The sequence below is a fragment of the Onychomys torridus genome, chromosome 5, assembly GCF_903995425.1.
Source record: "Onychomys torridus chromosome 5, mOncTor1.1, whole genome shotgun sequence".
In the NCBI taxonomy this organism is placed as follows: Eukaryota; Metazoa; Chordata; class Mammalia; order Rodentia; family Cricetidae; genus Onychomys; species Onychomys torridus.
In genome coordinates this window covers 46,342,409-46,366,886 of record NC_050447.1, presented here as the reverse complement: position 1 = coordinate 46,366,886, position 24,478 = coordinate 46,342,409, and the positions used below count along the sequence as shown (strand labels likewise).

Genomic DNA, 24,478 nt, shown 5'->3' with positions numbered 1-24,478 from the left:
CCCGGTCCTTTTGATTTGTGACCAAGAGAGCTGTGTTCCTCTCTTATTTGTAGGAAAGCTGTTTTTAGGTCACAACACTCACCTTGGTTTAGATAAGTTTGCATTGAGCCTCCTCCAACAGATTGGATCTCTACTTCTCTGTCTTTGCCCCCACCCCCAATGGTGACTTCTTGGAAGCCATGTGGATGAAGACACTGCACAGATAACCACACAGCTTCCTGTCTGGCTTCAAAGGTGTTTAGGAATAGTCATGTGTGATAGATGAGTTGGTATGAATAAAGAAAAGAACAATCACAGAGGATGGAATCACGACTTAGAAGAGACATCCCCTAAGAGACCTGGAAGAGGTTTGCCAAGTTGAACTTTGCTGAAATCAGACTTTGGCTTGTCATTAGTACCTTACCTGGTGGGAAGCAAGAACAGGCATTTGTGTTATATCAGGTAAATCAGCCCTGAGTAGGTATCTTCTCAGTGGCTCAGAGAAGAGGCATCCTTGATGGGGCAAAGAGGAAGAGAAAGAAGATGGGTATAGAAATGACTTACTGGAAGTCCATACTGGAGAGATAGAGGGACTCAGAAGCAGAGAAAAGTAATGAGTTGAACCTCTCCATCCTCCAAAACAGAACATCTTGGGGTCCAGACAGTCCTATGCCAAAATAGCCCCAGCAGGGGCTGCACTAAGGAAGGCCAAGTGGTTGGGTTAATAAGGCTTTTAGGATTCCTCACACCGAGATGGCGGTGCTCAGGGCTCTCTGAGCATCAATTGTGAGAGCATAAAACTTTGTGGAATGGAGAAAGGGCACCAAGTTCACAGCACTCACCAGGATCTGATGGGTCTTCACCCGCCCCCTCTGAACCTCCCAAGTTCTTACTGCGGTGCTTCCAGCTGCTCTCCAATGCCTGGTAAATACCTCACAACTCCGCATTAATGAACAGCATCTATTTATTAACGCTTTTCTCAAAACAGGAAAAGTGCAACTTAGCGTACCTTGTTTATTACAAACTGCAGAAGGCTACTTTCCAAGAGTCAAAGCTACTGCACCAAATCAGCTTGTCTCCTTAGCAAAGATGGTTATTTCCTGCAGCAGACTGGGGCTCCAGATGGACTTTCTCAGAGTGCACTGGATGATCAAGCTTCAGTTTCTTGATCCATTGCTTGGGGATGGTTCCCAGGAAATGACACTTGAGTGTAAATGAGTGAGCTTTGCTCAGTTTCCACTGGAGCTTACCAGGTACTGGCTAAGCTGCTCACAGGCTCCAGTAATCCTCCAGGAGCCCCCTGAGGTAGGGGCTAAACTGCCCTCACATATTACAGATACAGAGACTGAAGCAGAGCATTGTGGGATTCTCTGACGAACACAGGGCAACGGACTTGAGTCAAATTCCAGCTACTTGGTGGCCCCACTCTGACCTTAATTGTTCTGTTTTCTCTTTTTTGTTTCTTCCTGTTCTCTCCAGTCCTCTGTACATCACTCTTCCTTCCTGCCACTGCCTCTGTTCCTTAGCCTGTCACTTGTTACTAAACTCCTATATGCTCTGGACTGACCAATCACTGCTTGGATTTCCCTCAAAATGCCCTGGCTTCTCTGCTCCTATGTCATGTAAGCTCAATATCCATCATTTGACTGGAACGGATTTCTCAAAGAGGACCAGTGAAGTCTCCCTGCAAACCCCAGGTTCCCCTTCTTCATCCACATCTTACTTTCGCCCTTTCCTTCTTCACCACCTAAGAGTTTCTCCTTCGACAGCCCTCCTTTGTTCCCACTTTTTAACAATCTGGATTGTTTCTTACCTGTGTAGCTAGCTGAACCAACTTTCTACCACCGATATACCCATTTAGCCTACTCATCTATCCATTATATACATACATACATCTTTCCCTTCAATCATCTGTCACATATAATAACCATCTTTCCACCCATCCATTAACATATACATCCAACCATCCACCCACTCCAGCTACCATCCACTCATTCATCCAATCAGCCACCATCCATCCATCTTCTCATCCAACCATTAGGCCCTACCCAGCCACCCAGCCATGCAAGCCACTTACTTGCCAACTTACCTATCCATCTGTCCATCCTATCCATCCATCCATCCATCCATCCATCCATCCATCCATCCATCCATCCTTCTTTCCATTCTCTAACTCATTTAAAAGGATCCAGGCTCAGATCCACTATGACCTTGGGCAAGAGATTTCTCTAATCTTCTAACATTTTACTTATAAAACAGGAAAAATTAAAAGAGTAGCACATAAAAATTGTTGTCAGGGTTACATGAGAGAACAGACATAAAGAAATATGCTCTAAAGATCTACTTACTATATATTTATTCTAAGGATAATCTTCATCCATTTAATCAACCTTCAAACACTGGGCTTGTTTCTTTCCTTTCTCTTTCCTCCCTTCTCATTAACCACCAAGCCTCTGAAATCAAACTTGGCCTTTCCTATGACCTTTATTAGATTGCAAGTTACAATCTTGCCTCCTTCCCTGATCCAACACATCTCCCACTCTGCCCCCGGATTCATTTTTCAGAAGCATCATTCTCTTTCCCAATCCACAACAGGGTCAGAATGTATAAAACACTATTTTAGAGATGGTTGAGAGATCTTTTTCTGTATTCACTTTTTCAATTTTCTTATCTTTTCATTATAAACACAATACAAACACATCAATGGAGACTTGTAAACTAAAGCGGAGAGCGAACCACAAAGAATCAGACTACACCAACAAACCTCAGGTAGCAGATTGAGAAATTCCCTCATGCCCCACCCCCTTTCCCGTATGCAGAGGCTTGTTATGCTAAGAGGATCTGACTGTACACACCACCTAACGCCTAGCATTCATTTCTCATTTATGTGGTATATTTCTCGTTATCATCTTCATAGCCATCTTCTTTAATGGCTGTGTAATATTCCATTGAGCTGCTTAACCAATTTCCATTTGCTAGAAATTTAGCCTATTTGTAAGACATTTGGAGCACCAGGCATAAGGCAACCACTCAATAAAGGTTGGCTATTACTACTATTTCCAATTTGAGCTATCACGTATAATATATAGAAATATTTTTGCACAGCTTCTTCCATACTTAACCTGTTTCTTTAATACTTAAATGAAGATTACTAGCCCAGAGGGCATTCCTAGTTTTATGTCTTTTGATTCTGACTCCAATAGACCCAGCTAGATCCCTCCCACATCCACCCACATTTCCTCTGGCCTTTTTCCCAGATGGCTTGTTCAACTTCCCACTGCAGGAATCTACACCTCTGTTGTGAGGCTTTTCCATGAACAAATGTCAGTTTACCCCTAGCAGTGCACTGAGGACAGACCAAAGAAATTCTCCCACTCAACTCTTTGCCTCACTGGGGTTACTAACAAGAGCCTGGGTGAGAGGTTACTTTTAAGAGTGTGGGTGATTCAAAGGCAGCTGTGTCACACTGCAAAGCCCACTCCAGCATGGGTGATGAGTCATGAAAGCAGCACCCCTTGAGCTCCCTGCTTACCTTGAGGCTCTTCTAGAAGGCTCTTCTCCACAGTGACTGCTTGCTGATCATATAACTCTGGACAGGGCCTTGGTGGGTCTGGTAAATTCCTTAGGTTCCCGGGCCTTGTAAGCAGCCCTAACTTCCTGAGTTTTATATGCACCACCCCGCTTTCCAAAAGAGATGTTTTCCAGGTTGGAGGAAATAACTAACAGTCTCTTTGCTTGGTGCTTTCTCTGAGCCTCAAAACTGATGATCTGGGGTGGCCTTCAGACAACATCAATTCAGATCTTGAGATAACCCCAGCTCCCAAAGGTCTCCTGGACAACTAAGCCCCAGACACCCACATTCGTAACCAACAGCATGCTTGGGTTGCTCTTTCCCGTTGCTCCTCTTGCCTGCTCCCTCCCTTCCCTTCGGGTGCCTTCCCCCTTACCTCTACTGCGCTCAGCCCCTCCCCTCACAACTTGCTTGGGGGAAAGCTCCAACTAAAACTACCATGCTGCACAAACTGCAAACCTATCCTGTCTGTTCAACTCATCTGCACTAGAAGCAGCCAATTTGGATTATTCTGGGTCTTACTGTTTCTCAGACCAGATGTTTACAAGGTACAGTAGACTACCCCTAGCAGTGACATCAGGTGGAGGCCATTGCCCTCATTTTATAGGCGTCTTAAGAGAGGTACAGACAGTTTGAACCACTTGCCCATGGCATTGCAGGCCCACGGAGGCAGTGTTCAAACTGTAATTCTGCCTTCTCCCCAAGGTCCAGAACTCTTAATGGCTACGGTGTCCTGCCAGGCACTTCCTGCAGCAATCAGAAGGGCTTGTGGCTAAAAGAACAGCCACACTATTAATAGCTATCACTCCATTGTACCAATCCAGTCTCTGCACCCTGCATTTGCATTGACCTGCTCTCAGAGCTGTCTCCAGTGCCTCCTGAACACAGACTCGTGTTTCCCTCAAGCTCGAAACTCCATCCCTTCCTTCTCTGGCTAGTTTCTATTCCTCCCACTGTGGACTTGCCCCCTACTGTTTTTACCTCCCTCCAACCACACCTGTTACTGACATACCTCATTTCCCTTGGCTGCCTCTGTCGATGGAATAGTGACAAGAAACACCTCATAGTGCCAAACAGAAGCACCCAGAATGGTCCAGCCTTCACCCAAGATGGGTAAGAAATGCCATTTCTCCATGCTCTTATTTGAACTCCTCTAACTTCCTCCTTCTCTTCCTGTTGCCTAGACCTCAGCTGCCTTCCATGTCTTTATCTCCATGTGTTGGAAATGTCAGAAAGATTACGCCGAGCTTGAAAATAAGGCCCATTTGAACATGGCTTTGAGCACAAAGTCTCTGCAGAGGACGCGGTTCTCAACTCTTCTCTCATTTGCTCTGATCAAATGTCAGGTTTTGGGAGGTCAACTGGTCAACTTTGTCTACTAGAGATGCAAATATTTTTTAGCCCATAGTACAGAGACCCTGAAGGTAGCGTCATATTGCACACTGACCACTTTCAGCCTAACTCCTAACCCTTACTCTCACACTCTCTGTCAGACCTGTGCTTCCCAAACACTCTTGGGAGTCATCATAGCATCTTGCTAGTTTCCTCACAGATGAATGAGTTATGGAGAACACACTGCCCTTTGAAAACACAAATGGTAGTTTGCTGCCAGCTGTCTTTCCACGCACCCAACTTTAGATGCTGGTGCCTAGTGATGATGACAGGGGTGGGACGAGATGAAGGGTCCCTGCTTTTGCTCGACAGGGAGGAAGTTGTGCTTTTAGGTCAGTGCACCCCTGCCTTAGGCTGACTGTGATTCGGGTTATAATGATCAATCGATCTGTTCCTGATTACTGTAGGGTACTGAGCAGCATCTCTGACTTCCACAGGCTACCTGTCAGCAACACCCTATTCCCCCCTCAGACACTGATTGCGAAGTGCTGCCAGGAGCAGTTGCTCCTGGTGACCTCCCTTCACATGCAAGCAATCACGACAGATGTCAAGAGCATCTCCAGGCATTCACAATGACACCCAAATGGTTCTTCCTGATGGGCTCACAATACCCAAAGAGATTCTAGAAGCTTCTTCTAGTTTTCAAACAACCACAAACACAGAGTGCTGGGCCCATTCCCAGTGGCTCAGTTGAGACTGGAGAGTGTATTTGGGAGGTGCTGACAAAGATCAGACCTTCTGGGAGCCCATATCTAAGATGTTGGCAGCTTGCTTGCCACTGTGTGTGCTATAACTAACTATTCTGAGAGAGTTCCTCACACCCAGGGGTTTGGGAAGATGGTGCAGCCCTTGGGAGCCCATCTTTAAAAGCTCAAATGCACAAAGAAGTCTCAGAAATGTCCATTTGTAGAAGCATCCACCTCTACCTGGTTTAATTCCTAAGCAACTCCCGAGTTTCCCAAAATAACAAACAATAGAACCATATTTTCTACAACCCTTATTAATCCTCTTGTGGACTCAGTGTCTCTTCAAGGCACACTACAAGGTATTGCACCAAAAGAACTGGTCAATGAGAGTGGAATGAATCAAACCTTCACATGGCTTTACTTATTCACAGGGAAATCTAAAAACTGGAGGAAGAAAGAGCTGGAGAGTTGGCTCAGCAATTAAGATGGCTGCCCTTCCAGAGGACGCAGGTTTGATTCTCAGCACCCACATAGCAGGTAACAACCACCAGTAACTCTAGTTCCAAAAGATCTGATGCCCTCTTCTGTCCTCCATTGGCACCAGGCATGCATGTGGTGCACAGATATACATTCAGGCAAAACACCTGTAGATATGGAATAAAAATAAAATAAATGTTAAAAAAAAAAAAAAAACCTAGGGGAAGAGGCTAGAGAGATGGCTCAGTGGGGAAGACAGACACTTACACCTAGGCAAAGCTAACAGACTGTCACTTAAAACTGGGAGAATAGATCAGAAGCCCTCCAGAGCTCAGAAGTTTTATATCTCCAGTAGTTAGCGCCCAACCAAACTACACCTGTTCCTCAAAGCTACAGAATCAGGAAGGCACAGATGGCCCCTAAGCTTTGCCTTTAACAAAGCCATAAACACCAATTCTGACCCAAGCCTGGCTGGGAGACTAGCCCTTAGCTGCCCTTTCTAGTCCTACTGTGCATAGCTAACGACTTAGTCATTCTGCACTTAAACATAGAAAAAAAAAATCCAAATAACTAACATACCTGTGAGGACAAAGAGAGTCATCTCCATGCTGTGGGGGGCTGGAAACTGCAGGACCTTATGGGGTTGGAGGTAGTGTCCTTAGGTAGGAAAGTGGTGAGTCCTGGATGTCAGCCCAAGACTCCCAGGAGGCCTGAAATCTTGGGTACCTTCCCAACACCACTCTGTTTGTAGGAGTCTTTGACTGAACCATCCAAGGTTCAGGCTGACTTGGGTAAATCCTGAATTCTTCTAGAAGATGATATCAACTTGAGCATAATTCCAATTAGCAAGTCAACTAAATTCATCCTCTCTCTTCCTCCTGCCCCCTCTGTAAGGGAGGTTGGCACCTGGAATTGGTACAGAACATACCCAGAGACCAGATTCTCTCCACATAGGAGATTTATTACCCCTGAGGGGCAGTGGGGCTGCAGAAGGGGTGGGCCACAAAGGCAGCAGCAGCAAGTACAAGCAAGCAAGTAAAGCAAGAGAGGTTGTTTCTGCAGGAGGGGGTTTTTAGTGGGAAAGGGCAGAGTCTGTGCTAGGGCGAGTTGATGAATCCTGATTGGACGTGTTAGTCAAACAATGAACTTTGATTGTTGGACCTTGGTGTTCTGTCTCTGGAATGAGTCAGTAGCCAAATTAATGAACAGACCTTGGGGGCTAGCTTTAGGAATGTAATCTAAAGGTCTTTAGCAAAACGGGGAGAAGGGTAAAGGTCAAAAGGTCAAAACTACAGGCACCATGCTTACTATGCTTGAGCCTGCTTAGAGCCCTTCATCCCAGGCTGCCTGGGGTAAGGAACTATAGCCTCAAGGTTTCCTGCCAGCTCCTTACAGCAGAGCGCCTGGGCTGGGATAACAATCAGGTAGATGAAGAAGGTCCTTAACACACTTTACAAATCAGCAGAAGAGAAGTGAAGAGCCCTGGCTTTGTTCCTAATGGGCTCTGGTTACCTGCTGTGCTGGTCCTCACAGGTGACTTTAATTGGATGAATCCAGCCTGAGAAAAATCTGTGCTGCCAGCAAGAGTGAGATGTAAGCCTAAGCTACCTAGTCCTTGATCCTGTTACTGGACCTTGCACACACCAAGACTCTCATACCCTTGTCTCTGTAAAGCGAAGGGCATAGAAGAGTGTGGCGGTGAATTTCGAAGGTCAACTCCATTTAGAATTGCCAAGGAAACACTGCTGGGTTTGCCTGAGATGGTGTTTACAGAAAGGTTCAAATGGAGAGGCCAGGCCCACCCTGAAGGTGAGTAGCATTGCTTTATGGTCCAGTACCAAGCCAAAGGGAGAAGGCATGTGGAATCCCTGCGTTCATCTCTCTTTGCTTTCTGACTGTGGATGCAGAGACAAGCTGCCTCATGCTCCTGCCACCACGCCTTCCTCTCCATAACAGACTGTACCTGTAAACTGAGTCAAAATAATCCCTTCCCTCCTGACGTTGCTTCTTACCAGGTCCTTGGTTGCAGCAATGAGAAAGGGTAACTAATACCTTGCGCTGCGGCCAAGTTCATGGAAGTAAGGTGCAATGGGACCATTTGTCTTAGTTAAGGTTTCTGTTGCTGTGCAGAGACACCATGACCGTGGCAACCCTTCTAAAGGAAAACAGTTCATTGAGGTGGTAACTTACAGATTCAGAGGTTTAGTCCATTATCATCATGGCAGGGAACATGTGTGGCATGCAGGCAGACATGGTGCTGGCTACATCTTGATCAGAAGGCAACAGGAAGTGGACTCAGTGTCACACTGAGTGAAGCTTGAGCAAAAGAGACCTCAAAGCCTGCCCAAACCATGACACACTTCCTCCAACAAGGCCACATCTACCTCAACAAGGCCATAACAGTGCCACTCCCTTTGGGGGTCATTTTCTTTCAAATCACTATATCATTTCTGGTTAGTGCCTGCAGGAAAGGTCCTGTATGCAGGCACCAAGTACCCAGAGCCGTCAGCCTGGCCTGCCCTGACCCAGAGTTGCCTGGTTTTCTGTCTAATCACACTTTGGTTTTATTGAGACACAATTAAAATAACATGAATTGCACCTTGTCAAAATACACATTGCTGAGGGTTTAGATAATACGTTCATAGCAACAGCAGGTGCTGATCGGCACAACTATCCCGTTTTAAAACATTTCTAGCGTCCCAAAGAAACCCCTTTTCCATTTAGAGTCCTTCCTTCCTAGCCCTCCGAAGCCCTAGGCAACCACTAATATGTTTTCTGTTTCCATGGGCTTGTCTACCCAGAACAGTTCCTTCCATTGTATAGACTCATACAACATATGACCTTTTGTGTTTGAAACTGAGTTTGAATCTCCACCCTAAAGCTGTGTGACCTTTATCGGGCCTCCAGGACCTTCGCCACATTGGCAATGGGATTAGAGTGGATTCTTCATTACATAATTAGGTGAGCTGACACATTCAAAGCTGCAGAGAGGGCGTCACTCATAGCCAACATCTCACATGGAGGTCACCTCACTCATAGTCAGTACTGTATATCCAAGGGGGCCTCACTCAAAGTCAACACCACACAGACAGCCACAATTTCCGCTAGTGTTCTGTCTGCGTTTCCAGCTCCTGAAGCACCGGGCTGGAATAAAAGATTAAAAATGAGGTAGAACACAAAAGAGAAAATACCTTTTGCCCTTCCCACTTCCTAGCCAGGTGAGAAATGTATGATCAGGAGCCCAGCTTAAAAGGGTGCAAGGAGTCTCATCATACACACATTTAACTATCACAAATCTAGTTCTTCTATCAGGGGGAAAAAAGACAAGGGAAAAGAACAATGTAACCACTGCAATTAAGTGTTGTGAAATTATATCATGCTTGTATTCTTTGTTATGCACTGTACATGGCCGCATGCATTATACATTTTTCTATATTGATTACAGCACAGGCTTGCATACACAAAACCACGCATACTGCACTTTAATGGGCAACTTCAAAGATTTCAAGGTTAATGACAACTCTGTGTTTGCTTTAAACCCTGACTTTATAACCCAACCTCTGAGTAAAATTCAACTCCATTGTATGTCAACAACACCAATTTAGAATTATTCCAGATGAATTAAATCAACAATAACAAAGTGGAATCTCTCTAGATGAATTCAACCAAGCAACACACAGTCCAGAGCCAGATATGAGGCTGCAACCGACTCCAGTTATTCAACACCCACCTACCAAGCACCATTTCTGTTCTCTACAAACTCACAGCATCACTTTGAAAGCAAACCACAGGATCACAGGGGTCAGGGAGTGGCAGAATGGGGTTAAGGAAACAGGGATAGAGTAATCTGTTACCCAGCAGCCAACAGAAAGGCAGTAGCTGTAGTCTCTCTCCCTGCCAATCCCTTGTCTGCTTTGTCAAATTTCATAGCACTTGTTGCCACCTGATGGACAACATATGTGTCCCTGCTCATCTGATCACTGTGAGTGCTTGCCGAGAGGCATCTGGTCTACCTTACTCACTTAGGCATCCCTGGTGTGTTGAAGTGTGTTGCCCACTTAGCAGATGCCTGCTAGTGATGACTTACTGAATGGGTAAGGGCCATTTCTTTCATATGCTTTACTTTTCTCCCATGTGCTGTCCTCCAGACAGCCACAGTCCACACCTCTCACCTCAGGTTGCTTCCTTGTCAATTAGCTAAAAGTAATGGGGATATGTTCTTTATCAAGGGCAACATTAAGGTAGCAACCTGGGGCATTAGGAGACTATGACCATCTTGTGGGAAAGAGAGTATCTAGAGATGTGTGCTCACTCCAAATCAGAAGGCTCAAAAGAATGCCCATCATATGAGGAGATGGTTCAGTTGATAAAGCTCAACATGAGGGTCAGAATTCAAATCCCTGGAACTCACATAAAACTAAGTAGGCACAGGGGCCTCCTGTAATCGCTGTACTTAGGAGATAGGGATGGGATCCCCGGGACAAGATTGCAAGCTAGATGAGCCAAACTTGGTGAATTCTGACATCAGGAGGGGACCTTACCTCAATAAATAAAGTGGAGAGTTATCAAAGAAAACATCAGTGTTAGCTTCAGGCATCTACACACACACAAACACACACACACACACACACACACACACACACACACACACACACACACACACACATGTTCCCATACATATGCAAACATGTATACTCATAAAACAATGCATGCACACACATTCATGCACATGTTCCCACTCACATGTAAACATGCATACACACACTCACAACAAGAAAAATAAACAAATAAATAAAAATTTAAAGGGGCTGTCCATTACCATAGTCCATTCTTCAATCATTGGCTCTATGTGTGGAGGGAGGTTCCAGGAACTCCTGACAATAGTGAATGGGATGCCACATACTCATGCCAGGGCAAATAACTTCATGTTTCTCCATTCCTCTGCCTGGGAACCCACAAAACCATGGATGCTTTACCACACCAGCAAAGGCTCAACAGAGAAAATGCAGAGGAGTGAGTGGTAGCGGGGCACTAGCAGAAGGTGGGCACAGGTGATCTCTAGCTGCCTGTCTTTCAGGCAGATGGTTCAGAAATTTTACATAGTTTCCCTGTGGGGGCCTCCAGCAACCATGAGCCCATTTTCCATGACAGTATTTGATCAGTGACACAGGCATCATTGGTTTAGTGCATCCTTTCTCCCACATCTCTCTGTCTTCACTCATTCATTTCTGAGCCCTTAGGTCAACTTCCAGATGAGTCCTTTGCACCCAAGCTTGCATCTCCATCAAACAAAGATGCAGTGCTGACACCAGTGTGCATTTGAATACCAAGAAAGCCTTCAGGGTTACAGAGCCCTAATCACCAATGAGAGCTAAATTAAAACCTGTCTTAAAGCAGCTCTGAGAACTTACCCAGGGCTTTCACAGGGGCCTGTGGCACAGGAGCAGAATCCCAAGTGAAGGAAAAGATGTATATGTGTGGTGGGGGAGGGGCTTTTTCCTTGCCAGTGATCATGACCTTAAGCACCTGTAAAATCTTCACAACTCATCAGGCCTCCCTGCATCTCCAGATCTATGTGTGTACGTATTTGTGTGTGAAGGTGAACATGTAAGTGCCTGTTTATGTAAGTTCATGTATGTGTGTGCATGCTTTTGTAGAAGCCAGAGGACAAACCACCTTGGGATTCTTTGGGATTCTGATTTGTTTTAAGACAGGGTCTCATCAGGCAGTCCTGGCCCTTACTATGTAGGCCATGCTGGCCTTGAACTTACAGAGAGCTGCTTGCCTCTGCCTCCTGAGTGCTAGGATTAGAGACATGTGCCACCCTGCCTGGCTCACCTTAGATGGTTGTTTGTTTCTAAAGCAGGGTCTCTCACACCACCACACCCATCTTTCCTTTTTGTTGGTTTGATTCTCATGAGAAGCTGGTCCATTTGACAGGTGAGACCACTGAGTCTCCGCTGCTGAAGGTCACATTGTGAATGAAATGAGGGCTTGAAATAGCTTCCAAATTTATGGTGTGTGGGAGTCAGTTAATAACAACTTTCAAGATACCCACTGTGAATGTTTTAGGGAACTTACAGGTTGACAGATGGAAACTACCCACGGTAGGAGTATTTACACCACAGAAATGGTCAAATAGTGCAAACCATGGTTTAGATTGTGTGTGTGTGTGTGTGTGTGTGTGTGTGTGTGTGTGTGTGAGAGAGAGAGAGAGAGAGAGAGAGAGAGAGAGAGAGAGAGAGAGAGAGAGAGAGAGAGTGAGTTGTTAGGCACTTAGCAAAACTCCATTGCCTGGCACCCAGTTGGATATTCTTATCCCATGCTCAGAGCATGGAAGTCACTGACGACACACCACACTCTGGAAGAAAGGCTTGTTAGCATTCGCTGAATGACTCTGAAAGTGGTAGATCATTATTTGCTTCATGTTAGAAATATTTCTAGTGCTGCTGATTGAATGTTCACAAAACCATTAAAAGGCTTGGCAAGGCTCCTCTCAAACATCTTTTGCATGAAAAGTCTCAGAGATCGGTTAATTGTAGAAGCTTCACGCAGGTTGCTCTAATCAAGGACATATCCAGGCCCCCATGGTGCCCATCCCCAATGCAGGCATAGATAGGGTTTGGGAATCACCCATATAATGGGGGCCAGATGGCCCTCTAAGCATGCACAGTCTGACTAGCACCTCTGCCCTGACATACATGTAGGTGTTCAGCCAATGTCGAGCACCTATGTTCCTCTTTGAGTGACAAGTTCCTGTTAGAAATGTCAGAACTGAAGCAGGATCCCTTCCCCTCAGCCCTCATCTGACACCGCTAACCCAGCCTCCCCTATGTCTTGCAGGTCTCCCCACAAATGCCTTCATCTGCTTTTCTCACGTGTCCTGTCACCTCTCTTCTGGATGTCTCCCCTCCATGAGCTCAGGCCTATGATGTCTTCTGGAAGCCATATCCCACTTCAGACATTTGCTGCACTGAAGTTGGGTGACCTTCTGAAAGTGGAAATCAAACCATAGTCCTCTCCACCCTCCCCTTGTGAACTTCATGGCTTCCTATCACTTGGAAACAAACATTAAAAGTCTTGAAGTGACCAACACAGGCCCAAGGGCTTGCTGCCTCTGGGCCACACCCCAGATCACTGTCCATGTTTGACTGTCCCCTTCTACACAGAGGCTCCAGCCAGTCTGTGCCTTCTTCCTAGAATGCCTCTCCCATGCCTCTCCTCTCCAAGGCTTCATCAACAGACTTCTTCCTGAAGATTTGAGATCTAGCATAAGGCTGCCAGAGAAGCTTCCCAGACCCTTTATCTAGGTCTTACGTCTTTCTTATTTCCATTATCCATCTGTTCATCCATCCATGTTTGCCGAGTGCCTACCCTATGCCAGGCACTGTTGTGAGCCACAGGGACACAGACTTGGATGAATCAGATCACAGCAGCACATGCCATCATGGGATGGATATTTCAGTAGAGGAGAAAGATAAAAAACCCAGACAAGCATAAGATGTGTGGTGGCATGGCCTCACACAACCATCTTGCCTTCCTCCACCGTGGTTGTCTTGCTTTTCAATTACTCATTAATTGATATTGATCCCCCCCCCCTATCAAGCAGAGCCCCAAGAGAACAGGAACTGAATCTGCCATATTAGCAACAGGACCCTAAATACACCAGTGTTACATGGAGCACAGTGGGCCTGTACAGAAATCTTAGGTATTTGTGGGCACACTAGTCCCAAGTGAATTCTCCTAAGGTCAATTTACTTCAGGCCTGGGATCTGGGATGGAGAATCCCTGATGACTGAAACCCTCACCACACCCCTTTGAAAAGTCTCTATGTACCCACTTTGCCTGTAATTTTGAGTTAAACCAAGGGGCAGATGATTTTATTTGATAGAGACAGATGGCGTTGGGGGCCAAGCAGTCTTAACTCTGTTGTTAAAGCACAAAGCCATCATAACAATTCTATAAACGAATAGGTATGGCTTCGGTCCAAATGAACTATTTATAAAAACAGGCTCCCGGCAGGAACCAGCCTACAGGCTATAACTTGTCACCTCTGAGTCAGATGTCCCTAAATGCCCACAGCTCCTGGCATTTAAGAGTGAACCTACCCAACCCATCACAGCTACCAGTTCTACAGCAAAGTCTAGACACTCTCTGGAGAGGGACAGAGAAGAGTCTCCTAGAAGCGTGTGCTTCCTAAGTGCACAACTGCCATCTCTGTCCTGTATCGCAGGACACACATGGTTCTCTGCCACCTGGGAGGGAAGCAACAGTAGCAGCCCGGGGGACCAGGAGGCAGGGACGTTGAAGGCTGCTGAGTTCCTTTACAGGCCTCCAGGCTCTGCAGGAGGCTGAGCTCATTTCCGGTCCTGCCTGGGCATGTGTCAGGACTTCTGCCCTCCACCCAGTCCAGCTTGTATTCAGCTGGGAGACACAGGGTCTTTGTGTCTCTGCAGCAGATTGGTGACACTAGCTGGTGTCTTTGAAATTAGATGTGACATGCCAAAACATGCCTATTGCTAATGTTAATTTTCAAGAACTTGACTTTGGCTGGCAGTGGGGGAAAAAATCACTTTACTTCCAGAATGTGTAGTTATATTTACCCTCGTTTAGGGGGGCAGGGTCTGTAACTATAGCAAGCAAAAGTCCTCAGAGGCCTACCCACTATGGTGGGATGAGACACACAGGTTACTGTAGTGTTTATGGAGCCAGAGAACCTCAGCTAGGTCACTGACACTGTGTGCAGGGCCGCAGTGGGCATAGGCTGTTCAAAACAGACACAGAACATCACAGCAGCTTCAGGACAGCACTAGCCATTTGGAGGTTTGAATGAGAAATATCCTCCACTGGCTCAAGTATTTGAACACTTGACTCCTAGTTGGGGGCACTGTCTGGGGAGTGAATGTAGCCTTGCTGAAGGAAGTATGTCACTGGGGGCGGGTTTGAGTTCAGAGTCTTGCCACACTTCCAGTTTGCTTGGGGCTTCGTGTTTGTGGTTGAGACTGTGATTTCTCAGCTTTCTGCTCCTGCCCCCTGGCTGCTGGTACATCTTGATGTTGAGGGTATAATATACCAGAGTCCACATATCATATCTCACATATAGCAGGGTTCACAGAGACTCAGGGCTGCAGGGTGCTGCTTGTCTTTATGTCGCTACTATGAACCGAGCAACGGTCTAGGTATTGTTCATTCTCAACAGCACTGGCAGTAATGTCCTTGGGGAGGAGGGGGTGTCTTTGTTCCAAAACACACATCTGCATTTCATCACAGGGACCCAAAAGCCACCTGCTCCTCCCTTTCATCATTACTATTACTGTGTGTCATTGTTATTATGTGAACATATGGTGTATGTGCTCATGTGTGGGGTGCATGTTTGTGTGCACCAATTCAGATGCCAGAGGAGATCTAGGGTGTGCTACTCTACCACTCTACACCTTGAGACAGACTTCCTCACTGAATCTGGAACTAGGCTGGCGGTCACCAAGCCCTAGTGATCGCCTGCCTTCACCCCTCCTAGTGCTGGGATTACATTTGCTTTGGGGACTTTTAACTCAAGCCCTCATGCTTGTTCAACAAGCACGCTGACCCACAGGGCCAATATCCCAGTCCTATGGAGCTTCCTTTTAAGTAGCATATCCTAAGACGTTCCCCACATGGATTTGATTGAGCCTCTGTTGAGGACAGCAGGCTCAGTCAGCTAGAGGGTCAAGTAGGCAAGAGTTCCTACAGTGAGTGCGTGCGTGGCTTCCAGGAGGAGATGGGGAGGATTGTGGCCAAATGCAAAGCAGGTTCTGCCTGAAGGGGGCAGTAGCAACTCAGTACATGCCAACCAGCATGGCTTGGAAAGAGCTTAAATAGCCAGGGCCTCTGAGCTTTCAAGAAATGCAGGAAATCTAGATTGTCTTTTAAAATGTATTGATGTCATGAATTTTAAAAGATTTAGGCCACCAGTTACCTTCATGGGTTTAAGTTGACCGGCGGTTACCAGTCTGAATCCCTGCCTAGAAGCTGGGGTCGAAGAGTTGGGATAGATCCCACCAAGCAGACAGATGACATGAGGTTCAATTGGCTAACCCTCAGTCCACCTCTCCCACCGGGCTCTGGCTAGGTGGGAACAAGTCTGAGATGGTATTTCTCCACATTAGTCTTAACCCAGGAGAGAAGGATGACTCTCATCCTTAACCCCAGAATACAGCCACCATCCTGTATCTCTGGTGTCAGAGGAGACAGGCCATGGGGAACTGTGTTGGCAGCATCCCTCAAGAGGCCAGATTTTCCAGGGCGTCTGGACACCTCGCTGACAGCTAAATGGAAGGAGGGCCCAAGCCTCTGGCTACTTGATTTGATTCTACTGGACTGATCATTGTGATTGGATGACAGACAAATATTTCCCTCTCCTTTTCAGAAGGTGCTGGAGCACAAGCTCTGACTGAGGGGTTCACTCTTCTGGTAGGTGTGTCTTGGCGAAAACTTATCTTCCTTCCCAGGCAGAATGGTTCCTGCCTCTGCTGCCTAAAAAATAAAGCCAGGTCCAACTGAAATCAAAACACCAGGAAATGTCCAAACTTCCTTCTAGTCCATACTGCATTGTCCACAAAGTCCTTTGAAAATTGTCCTGCGCTCACTCTCCAGAGACCCAGGGTGGAAGAGTAAAGTCAGAACGCTGGACACAGCAATAAGGAGAAAGGGGAAGAGAGGGATGGAAAGACAATGGGAAACGATAGACTCTCCCATCCAGGACAGTGTGTAGTCAAAAATCTAGAATAAAAAGTGTTTCATTTTGATGGAACTGTTTTGCTTCTGCAGAATTCTCCAGAATAAGAGCTGCAGGCTGAGAATTTTGTAAGGCTGTGGATGGAGCCCCCTTCTGGAGAAAATTTTCATCAGGTACAAAACAAGATCAAAACACACAAAGATGGGCATGTGTGCACACACGCAAACACAGACCGATTTGGGGCTGTTAAGATAATATGCCTGTCATCAGGTAGGAGCTGAAAGCATAGCTTAGTCTTTTCCTTGCCTTCCATGAAATAGAAGTTACCTGGGCTCTTGAGTAGCTGTGCTTTTCGACAGAAAGGAAAGGTGGGATTCTCAAGACCTGAGCTCTCCCTTCACCTAGAGAGTTAACTTCAGGTGGCCGGTCACTTGTCACAGCCAAGTCCTAGTACTGGAAGATAGAAGCATGGTTGGCATGATTTTTTTGGTGGGTGATTTCACTCTAACACATGGAGGACTCTTCTAGAAGGAAATAGATTTTATTTAGGAGGTCTCAAGACACGCAAAGGGAAGAAGGGAGGAGACAGAAAAGGGAAGGTCTACTGAGAGGACCTTGGAGGCTTCCAGTAACTCGGTGGAATCACACAAATCCAGGTCACATACTCAGCCTAGTAGTGTATCAAAACTATTTTGGGATTTGCTAAAAATATTTATAATAATGTTTAGACATGGGAACTTTCACCACTGTGAACCCTTTCTCTTTCCTCATGTTTCCCTAGAACTTCTGAAATAGTGCAGACTGCCACAAGTGGAAGTCTCCAGGCTGGGGGTGCCCTCTCAGACTCTGAGTCCCTGCCCTCATTGGAAAGGCTTTGCACATGGACCAGGGTCTTAAAATAGAGCAGGCAGAGTGGTGGCCACATGAGAAGATGTGGAGACTCCCTTGATGTCCTAAAAGGCAAGATGCACACTCTCAGAAAGAACTTTCCACTTTAAGCCAACCGCACAGAATTCCATGGAATTCTTTTGGGCACTCTGGAGGGACAGCTCTCCAGACCTGAGCCACTCCCTAGAAATTAATTCTTGGGGGATTGCTCATACATGGTGAGAAGCTGGGCTGGGTGGAAGTACTGCCTCATGGGAGTGGGCAATCCCATCCACAGTGGAATTTCTAACTCACACTCTGTGTTCATCGGTTGCACATTCATGACAGTAGCCAAATTCCAGCCCATACTTCCAGGATAGTTTTTCCCAGAACACCCCAGGAGAAAAGAGAGGTCTTCCAGCCTTTATTGTTTAGAAGCCTCCCACCCCCAACCCTTCCAAATTTGGAAAATGGCAAGTCTGCCAATGAGCAGCCAGAGGCTGATAGCTTCCAAGCTGGGCCCAGTGCCTGCTGTATGTATGAGTGTGTGGAAAAACACACACAGGCTTGCCCTAGCTCCGCAGGGCAGTGACTAATTTGCTCTATCACATTGTTTTCCCCTTTCTTCTGTTTTCTTTCTGCCTCAGGAAAGTTTGGGTTAGGCTTGTTGACTCAAAGCCTCTGAGACACCCCCATGCGCACACCCACTTTTCTGGATGACACAAAGAACCCCTGCACTGAAACCCCTTGCTGGTGAATGCTGGTGAACTCAATTGCACCTTGCATGGGTAGAGACTGTTTCCCCTCCAGGTCCCACTTCCAGGAGAACATCAGTTCCCGTCCTAAAGCAGATCCGTGCTCTGATTATGCACGACAAGCAAAGAGAGAAATAAGCCTCTCAGGGCTGGCCACTTATTTCCAGTTCAGAAGCAACCGAGTGTGCTTGCAAAGCCACCTGTACCAGCCTGCCCTGAAAGAGACACACCAGTTGCTTTGCAGAGGCACCCTGTTTGAAGCCCCTAGTCCCAGCCCTGGAGGATTTCCCAAGCTCTCCCAGTCTGCTCTGCTCATAGAAAACATCGGTTTGGATGAGCCCTGGATCACACTGAAGAAGAAACACATACTAAGACAGGAAAACTATGAAAGTCCTGGGTAAGGCAACAGTCCATGCCCCAGATGCTAACAGCTTCCAGGGAGGTGGGCATTGAGAAACACATTGCCTAGGGCTGCCTGTTGCATGCAGCCTAGCAGTTCCAGGTCTGTTAGTGATGAATTCTTCGACTGTGGAGAACCTGGGGGCTCAAATAGGGTGAAGAACTTGCCCGTGGTGGAATATATATATTTCCATCCAGGCATCCTCTGCCCCACCTTGCTAACTGGGAGACATACAACCTACTACCTTAGGGACAGTTAGAACCCTAGAGATGTGGAAAGCTGATTCAAAATCAAGCGTAGTATTCAGAGCAGGAGCCCTAGAGATCCAGCAAGCAAATTCTTGGTAGGAAAGGAGAAACTGTGTGGCCCCCTGGGCTGTGTGTGTCCATTGAAGACGCCAGAAGTCAGGACGGGAGAGCCTGGCCAGCAGTTAGCATCTTACCCTGGGTCACACACACACACACACACACACACACACACACACACACCCTTGAGTCGTTTCTATGGTCATTGCATTTCTGGGATGCTAGCCCCTCTCCAGCAGCCATCTCCCCTTAGAAGACTACCTAGACAACCCTGACTTCCTTTCCTCTTTCCCACTTCGTGCTCAACCATGTGCCTTTTCCTCTGGCACCCAAGAATCCTGGCCAGAAACTCAACACCCATGCCTCAGGCATTCCCTCTCTCCTCCACTCCCCTCTGCTTGGCCCTACGCTTCTGCTCCTACCCACTTGTAGGCTGCCAGCTCTGGGTCCCAGAGGGGGCCTAAAAGGACAAGGAGGGACTGAGTCAGTATGTTCTCTGGAGCTTCAGTCCCCAGGGGAGTGCTGGGCGTGCCCCCTTAGCCTCCAATGAATGCCCCTGGTATGCCCCCCAAGCATTGCTTTCCTACACCCAAACTTCCAGGGATCTTCAAGCTTCAGAGCTTCAGCCCCGCTGAGGAGACCCCGGCACGCCTCTCCCGCTCTGCCAGCCCTACCCTGACACCGCAGCGATCTGGAGGGTTACCCGGCAGCTGCAGCCTGGTGGGGAGGCTTGAACTTTTTCCTTACGCTCAGCGCCACCCGCCCGCGGAAGACAGCAGAGGCTGCAGCCAGGCTCCCGCAGGAGCTCCAGCTGGCTGGACAATGGGGGCCCAAGGAGCTGGGGTACTGGGCCTGCACTCTGGAGAGGGGGGTCCGCGCTAAGGCCCTTCCGAGCCTGGGGCTGGAGAGCCATAAGACCCCAATGCAGGAGCGGCGGGAGCGGCGGGCGCCTGTGCTTTGAACGACAGCAGCAGCCGGGCTGCGGAGATCCGCTGGCGGGAGGCGCCTTGCAGCTCGCCAGCCCGGCTGGGCGAAGAGAGGACGAGCGCCCCGGGAAGTCAGTGATGCCAGCTCTGGCCTCTCCCAGCCCCGCAGCCCCGCAGCCCGGCAGCTCGCGATCCCGAACGCAATGGCTCTTCCCCAGCTAAGACGCTGGCTAAGGGGGCAAGCACAACGCCCAGGAGTCGCCTGGAAAGGAGTGTGTATCCGTTACACGAGATTCTGGAGGAGGCGAACCAAAGTTACCACACTTGATGTCAGCCAGGATGTCGCCCCTGCTTGCAAAAAGGCTCTGTCCTCCCCGGAATGAGCGTGTACACACACACACACACACACACACACACACACACACACACACACCGAGACTAGCCGGCATGGGGAGCCAGACCCCTCTAGGATCGGAGCTGGGGGTGACCTCTCATATGAGCGAGCCCGGTCTGTCTGCACGGCCGCGCCAGGAGCCCCACGACCCTCCGATCGCTCCTGGCTACCGCCAAGCAGGGCGATCCGAATACAGAAAGCAGGTGCGGAGCGCGCTGCCAGCGGCTCCCATTCCCTACCTGGGACAGCAGAACGCACAGGGCGAGCGGAGTTCTCGGCTGCATCTTGCCCGACTAGAAGAAGCGCCTGGCGGCGTTTGCATTCACACACGCGGCTGCACTGAGCATATTTTCCGTGGGAGCCAGCCTTTGAGGAGAGGCTCTGCCTCGCCAGCCAGCCAACTTCCCAAATAGATCAGCGGCAGCATCGCGAAAGCATTGGGTAGCGGCTGATGACCAGGACCAATGGCTTTACAAGACGGATTCCTTCATAACGCTCCCTCGTTTTGCATGGCAGAGAGGGGCGAGCACCTCACGGGGGTGAGGGGGGAGCCCCCTCAAAGCAAGGAGGCAGCACGCTGGCTTTTTTTTTTTTTTTTTTTTTTTTTTGACTCCTGGGGCCCAGCCTCACAAATCAGGCTGGGCAATGCCAGCCGATTCCACTTTCCCTGAGAACTGGAATTGCACCGGGGACTGGCAGCCACTTCTTACACAGTGCAAAAAGATTCTCTTTATTAAAATGATAATAAGATCCACTTTATTCCCAATAAATCACATAAAATCACCCCAGCAGTTCCAGCCCTGTATGTCCTTAAAGCCTTTCTGGTAGATTTCTTTGCCTTTGGTCCCCCCTCCCCTTATTTCTTTCTTCCCCCAAAGTGGCTCTGCCACAGTGGTGTTTGGTGTTTTTCTGCCATCACACAAATCACAAAGAGGACAGATCAATTCTAGCTTGCAGGAAAAATCCATCAAGGAGCAATAGATTTTATTAACTGCTCAGGTGAGAGAGTGTGACTGCCCTCCACTCCACAAGCATGCACCAAAGCCAGGACCATGACTTGAGCAAATTCTGTTTTTCCCCTGTGGATGTGACCTTTCAAGGGGCCCTGAGTGTTTCCCATGGGCTCAGAATAGTGCTATCCATGGCTCAAGGAATTTTACAATTGGGGAGCCTTGGAGATCAGAATAACAGGGCCATAAGGTGTGCCTTTCCTCACAGGGATTTAAGGCTAAAGCACTAAAGTCCTTATTTTCATGCAACCTTCTTCCTAGAAGGACTTACGGTGTTTTACAATGAAGGGGATTTATCTACCCAAGATAGAAAATCTGGGCCACAGGAAAGTTGAGGAAACTACAATGCTAGCTCCAAAGGACAACTGCTTTGCTGTGATTTGGATATGAGCTTCCTAGTGGCCAAAGCAATATGAAAATAAGTGACATCACTTTTCTTACAGAAAAGTGTCTAAGTAACATTCAATACTGGTGTAAATGTACTCTATGGCATCTATCATAGCAGAACACTGAGCAAAATGGATCATGCTAAGATCCAGTGGGTTGAAGAAATAGCCCAGTATCCAGCACAGGGCCTGGACCATGGAGACAGTGATTGGTATATGTTAGAGAATAGATGGCTAAGTTAATCAAGAACTAGCAGAAGGTGAGAAGGAGCACAGAGTCTGGAGCCTAACTAGCTTGCTGACACCCTAGCTCTTTACTCAGCAGCAAGTTGCCCAGACCCTATGTGTCTCTGTTTGTCTTCGGGTTAAAACTCCTAAACTCCTAAGGTTACAGTGAGGATTTATACATGCAAACTGACATACTTTCTAACATTCTTCCCTTGACTGCTCCTTAGTCAGAAGGTCATTGCATGTGATCCCAAGGTCACTGATGACAGTGCTTTGCTGTCTAGGGCTTTGTTGTTTAAGCCAACTGCACACCCTGCAGACAGCAAATGCCACCCAAAGAGCCCACAAAGGAAGCTGAGGAAACCACTGCCTCATCTGTTCATCTAATTGCCCAAATAATGCCATCTGCCCTCAGCATTTAATAAATATGGTCTTTAGTAGATGATATGACATAAGAGGACAATGTGAGAGACATGTGTGTGAAAATCCAGAGCCATGTGTGTGAAAATCCATACCCATGTTGCTGCTCACTGATAAGGGACAAGCATGGAATCTTAAAAGATTCAAATAAAGATACCTGAAATCTCTATTAGTTGCTATTCCAGGAAAACAGCCATCTGGTCAACCAGAGGCCAGCTGCCCTGAGACCAGAGATTAGCAAACAGACAGAGAAACAGAAAATGAGGGACAGCTCAGCTCAGAGGATGGGAGACCAAGGCGATTGTGCACTGGTGGAATAGGACAGTCTTCTTATCACCATAACAACAGCTCTGTCCAGAGAGGCCCTTCTGTGAGTAGAGAGGGTCCTAAGCTGCACTCAGCAACAATTTGGTGTCCTGTCTTTGAACTTTGGTCAACCTTCCTGTGCTCTCTCCCATCCATCACCCTTAATGCCTCTCACCAAATATATCCAGACGTCCACCTTCTGAGTAAATGTCAGGGCTAGACTTGTTTCTGACTGGGGTGGGGCATGTGAGCTGATCTAGCCAAGAAGCTGTGATTGGGAGTGACATGTGTCACTGAAAGGCTGGGGTGCTTCATGGCCACTGACAGACAGGTTGGTTGGTTTCCCTGGCAACAGGGATTAGGGGGTCCTCTGTGCAAGTTTCTTTCCTGGGGAGTATTCTCAGGGAAACTTCAGCAGGAAAAGAGCACAGAAACAGACGTGAAGGAGGTATGCCTACAGATAAGGCCTTGTCCACCTCAGAGCCCCTCAGAATTGGCCCTGTCCTAATTAGGCCAGTAGTTAGATATTCCCCAAGTCATGGGGGAGATGATTTGGCTTGGACCAGGGCAGTTCTCTAGCCTGACCTCACTCCATCACACACATACATGGCTGAGGTGATGAGTCTCAGGGCACGGCTAGCTCTGTGAGTTTGATGGTTTCAGCAAAGACAGATGTGGCCTGTGAACTGGAATCTAGACCATCCCATACCAACATTCATCAGCATCCCTGGGCTTCTCCCCTAGGAACCTTCACTTTCTAGCAGAAAAACTCCAGCCAAGTTCTGGCTCTAAGGATGCCTGATCCTTACTCTTTCCTTACCTCAGTTTCTATAAACTAACTCACCAAGGCAGGGCAGAGTTGAGATTTCAAGCCTTGAGGTACTCCTATAGCCGTAGTGGTCTTTGGCTTTCTAAGCTTAGAATGGTAGGAAGAGCCTTGCCGGCAGGATGAGGGCTAGATAGAGACCTGCAGACTCCACCTACATTGAACTTGTGGCCCTGACACCCTAAGCCTCAGTTTCCATACAATAAAACGGTACTCTTAACACAGTCGCACTCCAAGGATGGCTGCAAAGCACAATGTTACTTGTCCCCTCTATACTCAGAGAATGTAATTTGGCCATAAAGCATGGGGTGGAGTTTTGATCAACCAAAGCTTCTGATGATAAAAGGCTTCTGAAAAGGAAATCCATTTTTTGTTTGTGCGGTTCAGCTTGTTTTCCTTTTGACTCCCTAACGGGGGGGCTTTCAACTAATGGATTGATCAATGGTGACCAATAATGCTGGTTCTGAGAACCACAGCTCTCTCCCTGTCCCCATCTGCATCCTCTACACCAGCCCTAGCAAGTCCAGATCCCGTCGCAGAGGTGAAATTGTCTTTAGACTCTTTGGAGGTTCACACCCTTTCAAGGCACTTCAACTTGGCAGGAGAACTGACAGCCAGCAGCTGCCTCCTGTGGGTGCCAGGGGTTGGGACTATTTCCTTTGCTTGGATGGTGTGGCTGAATACATTCTAGAGTGGATAGAGATGGCTGGAGATGTCCACAGGCTTGTATGTATGTGCACAGACATGTAGGATGTGCATATGTGTTTGTGCATGCATGTACACATGTTTTTGCTCCTATGGACTGATAGCAGTATGTATATAGCCTAGCAGAGATA

General features: G+C 47.5%; 1 protein-coding gene across 1 annotated transcript in view; it reads right to left on the bottom strand.

Moving 5' to 3' along the window:
• Cdh13 (cadherin 13) overlaps window positions 1–20,988 on the bottom strand; it is a 954,417-nt gene extending 933,429 nt beyond the window's left edge. Inside the window, exon 1 of the mRNA XM_036188640.1 lies at window positions 20,706–20,988. Coding sequence (XP_036044533.1) covers window positions 20,706–20,750 — 45 coding nt within the window. The 5' untranslated portion in view covers window positions 20,751–20,988. The remainder of the gene's footprint in view (window positions 1–20,705) is intronic.
• Window positions 20,989–24,478: the final 3,490 nt, after the last annotated feature.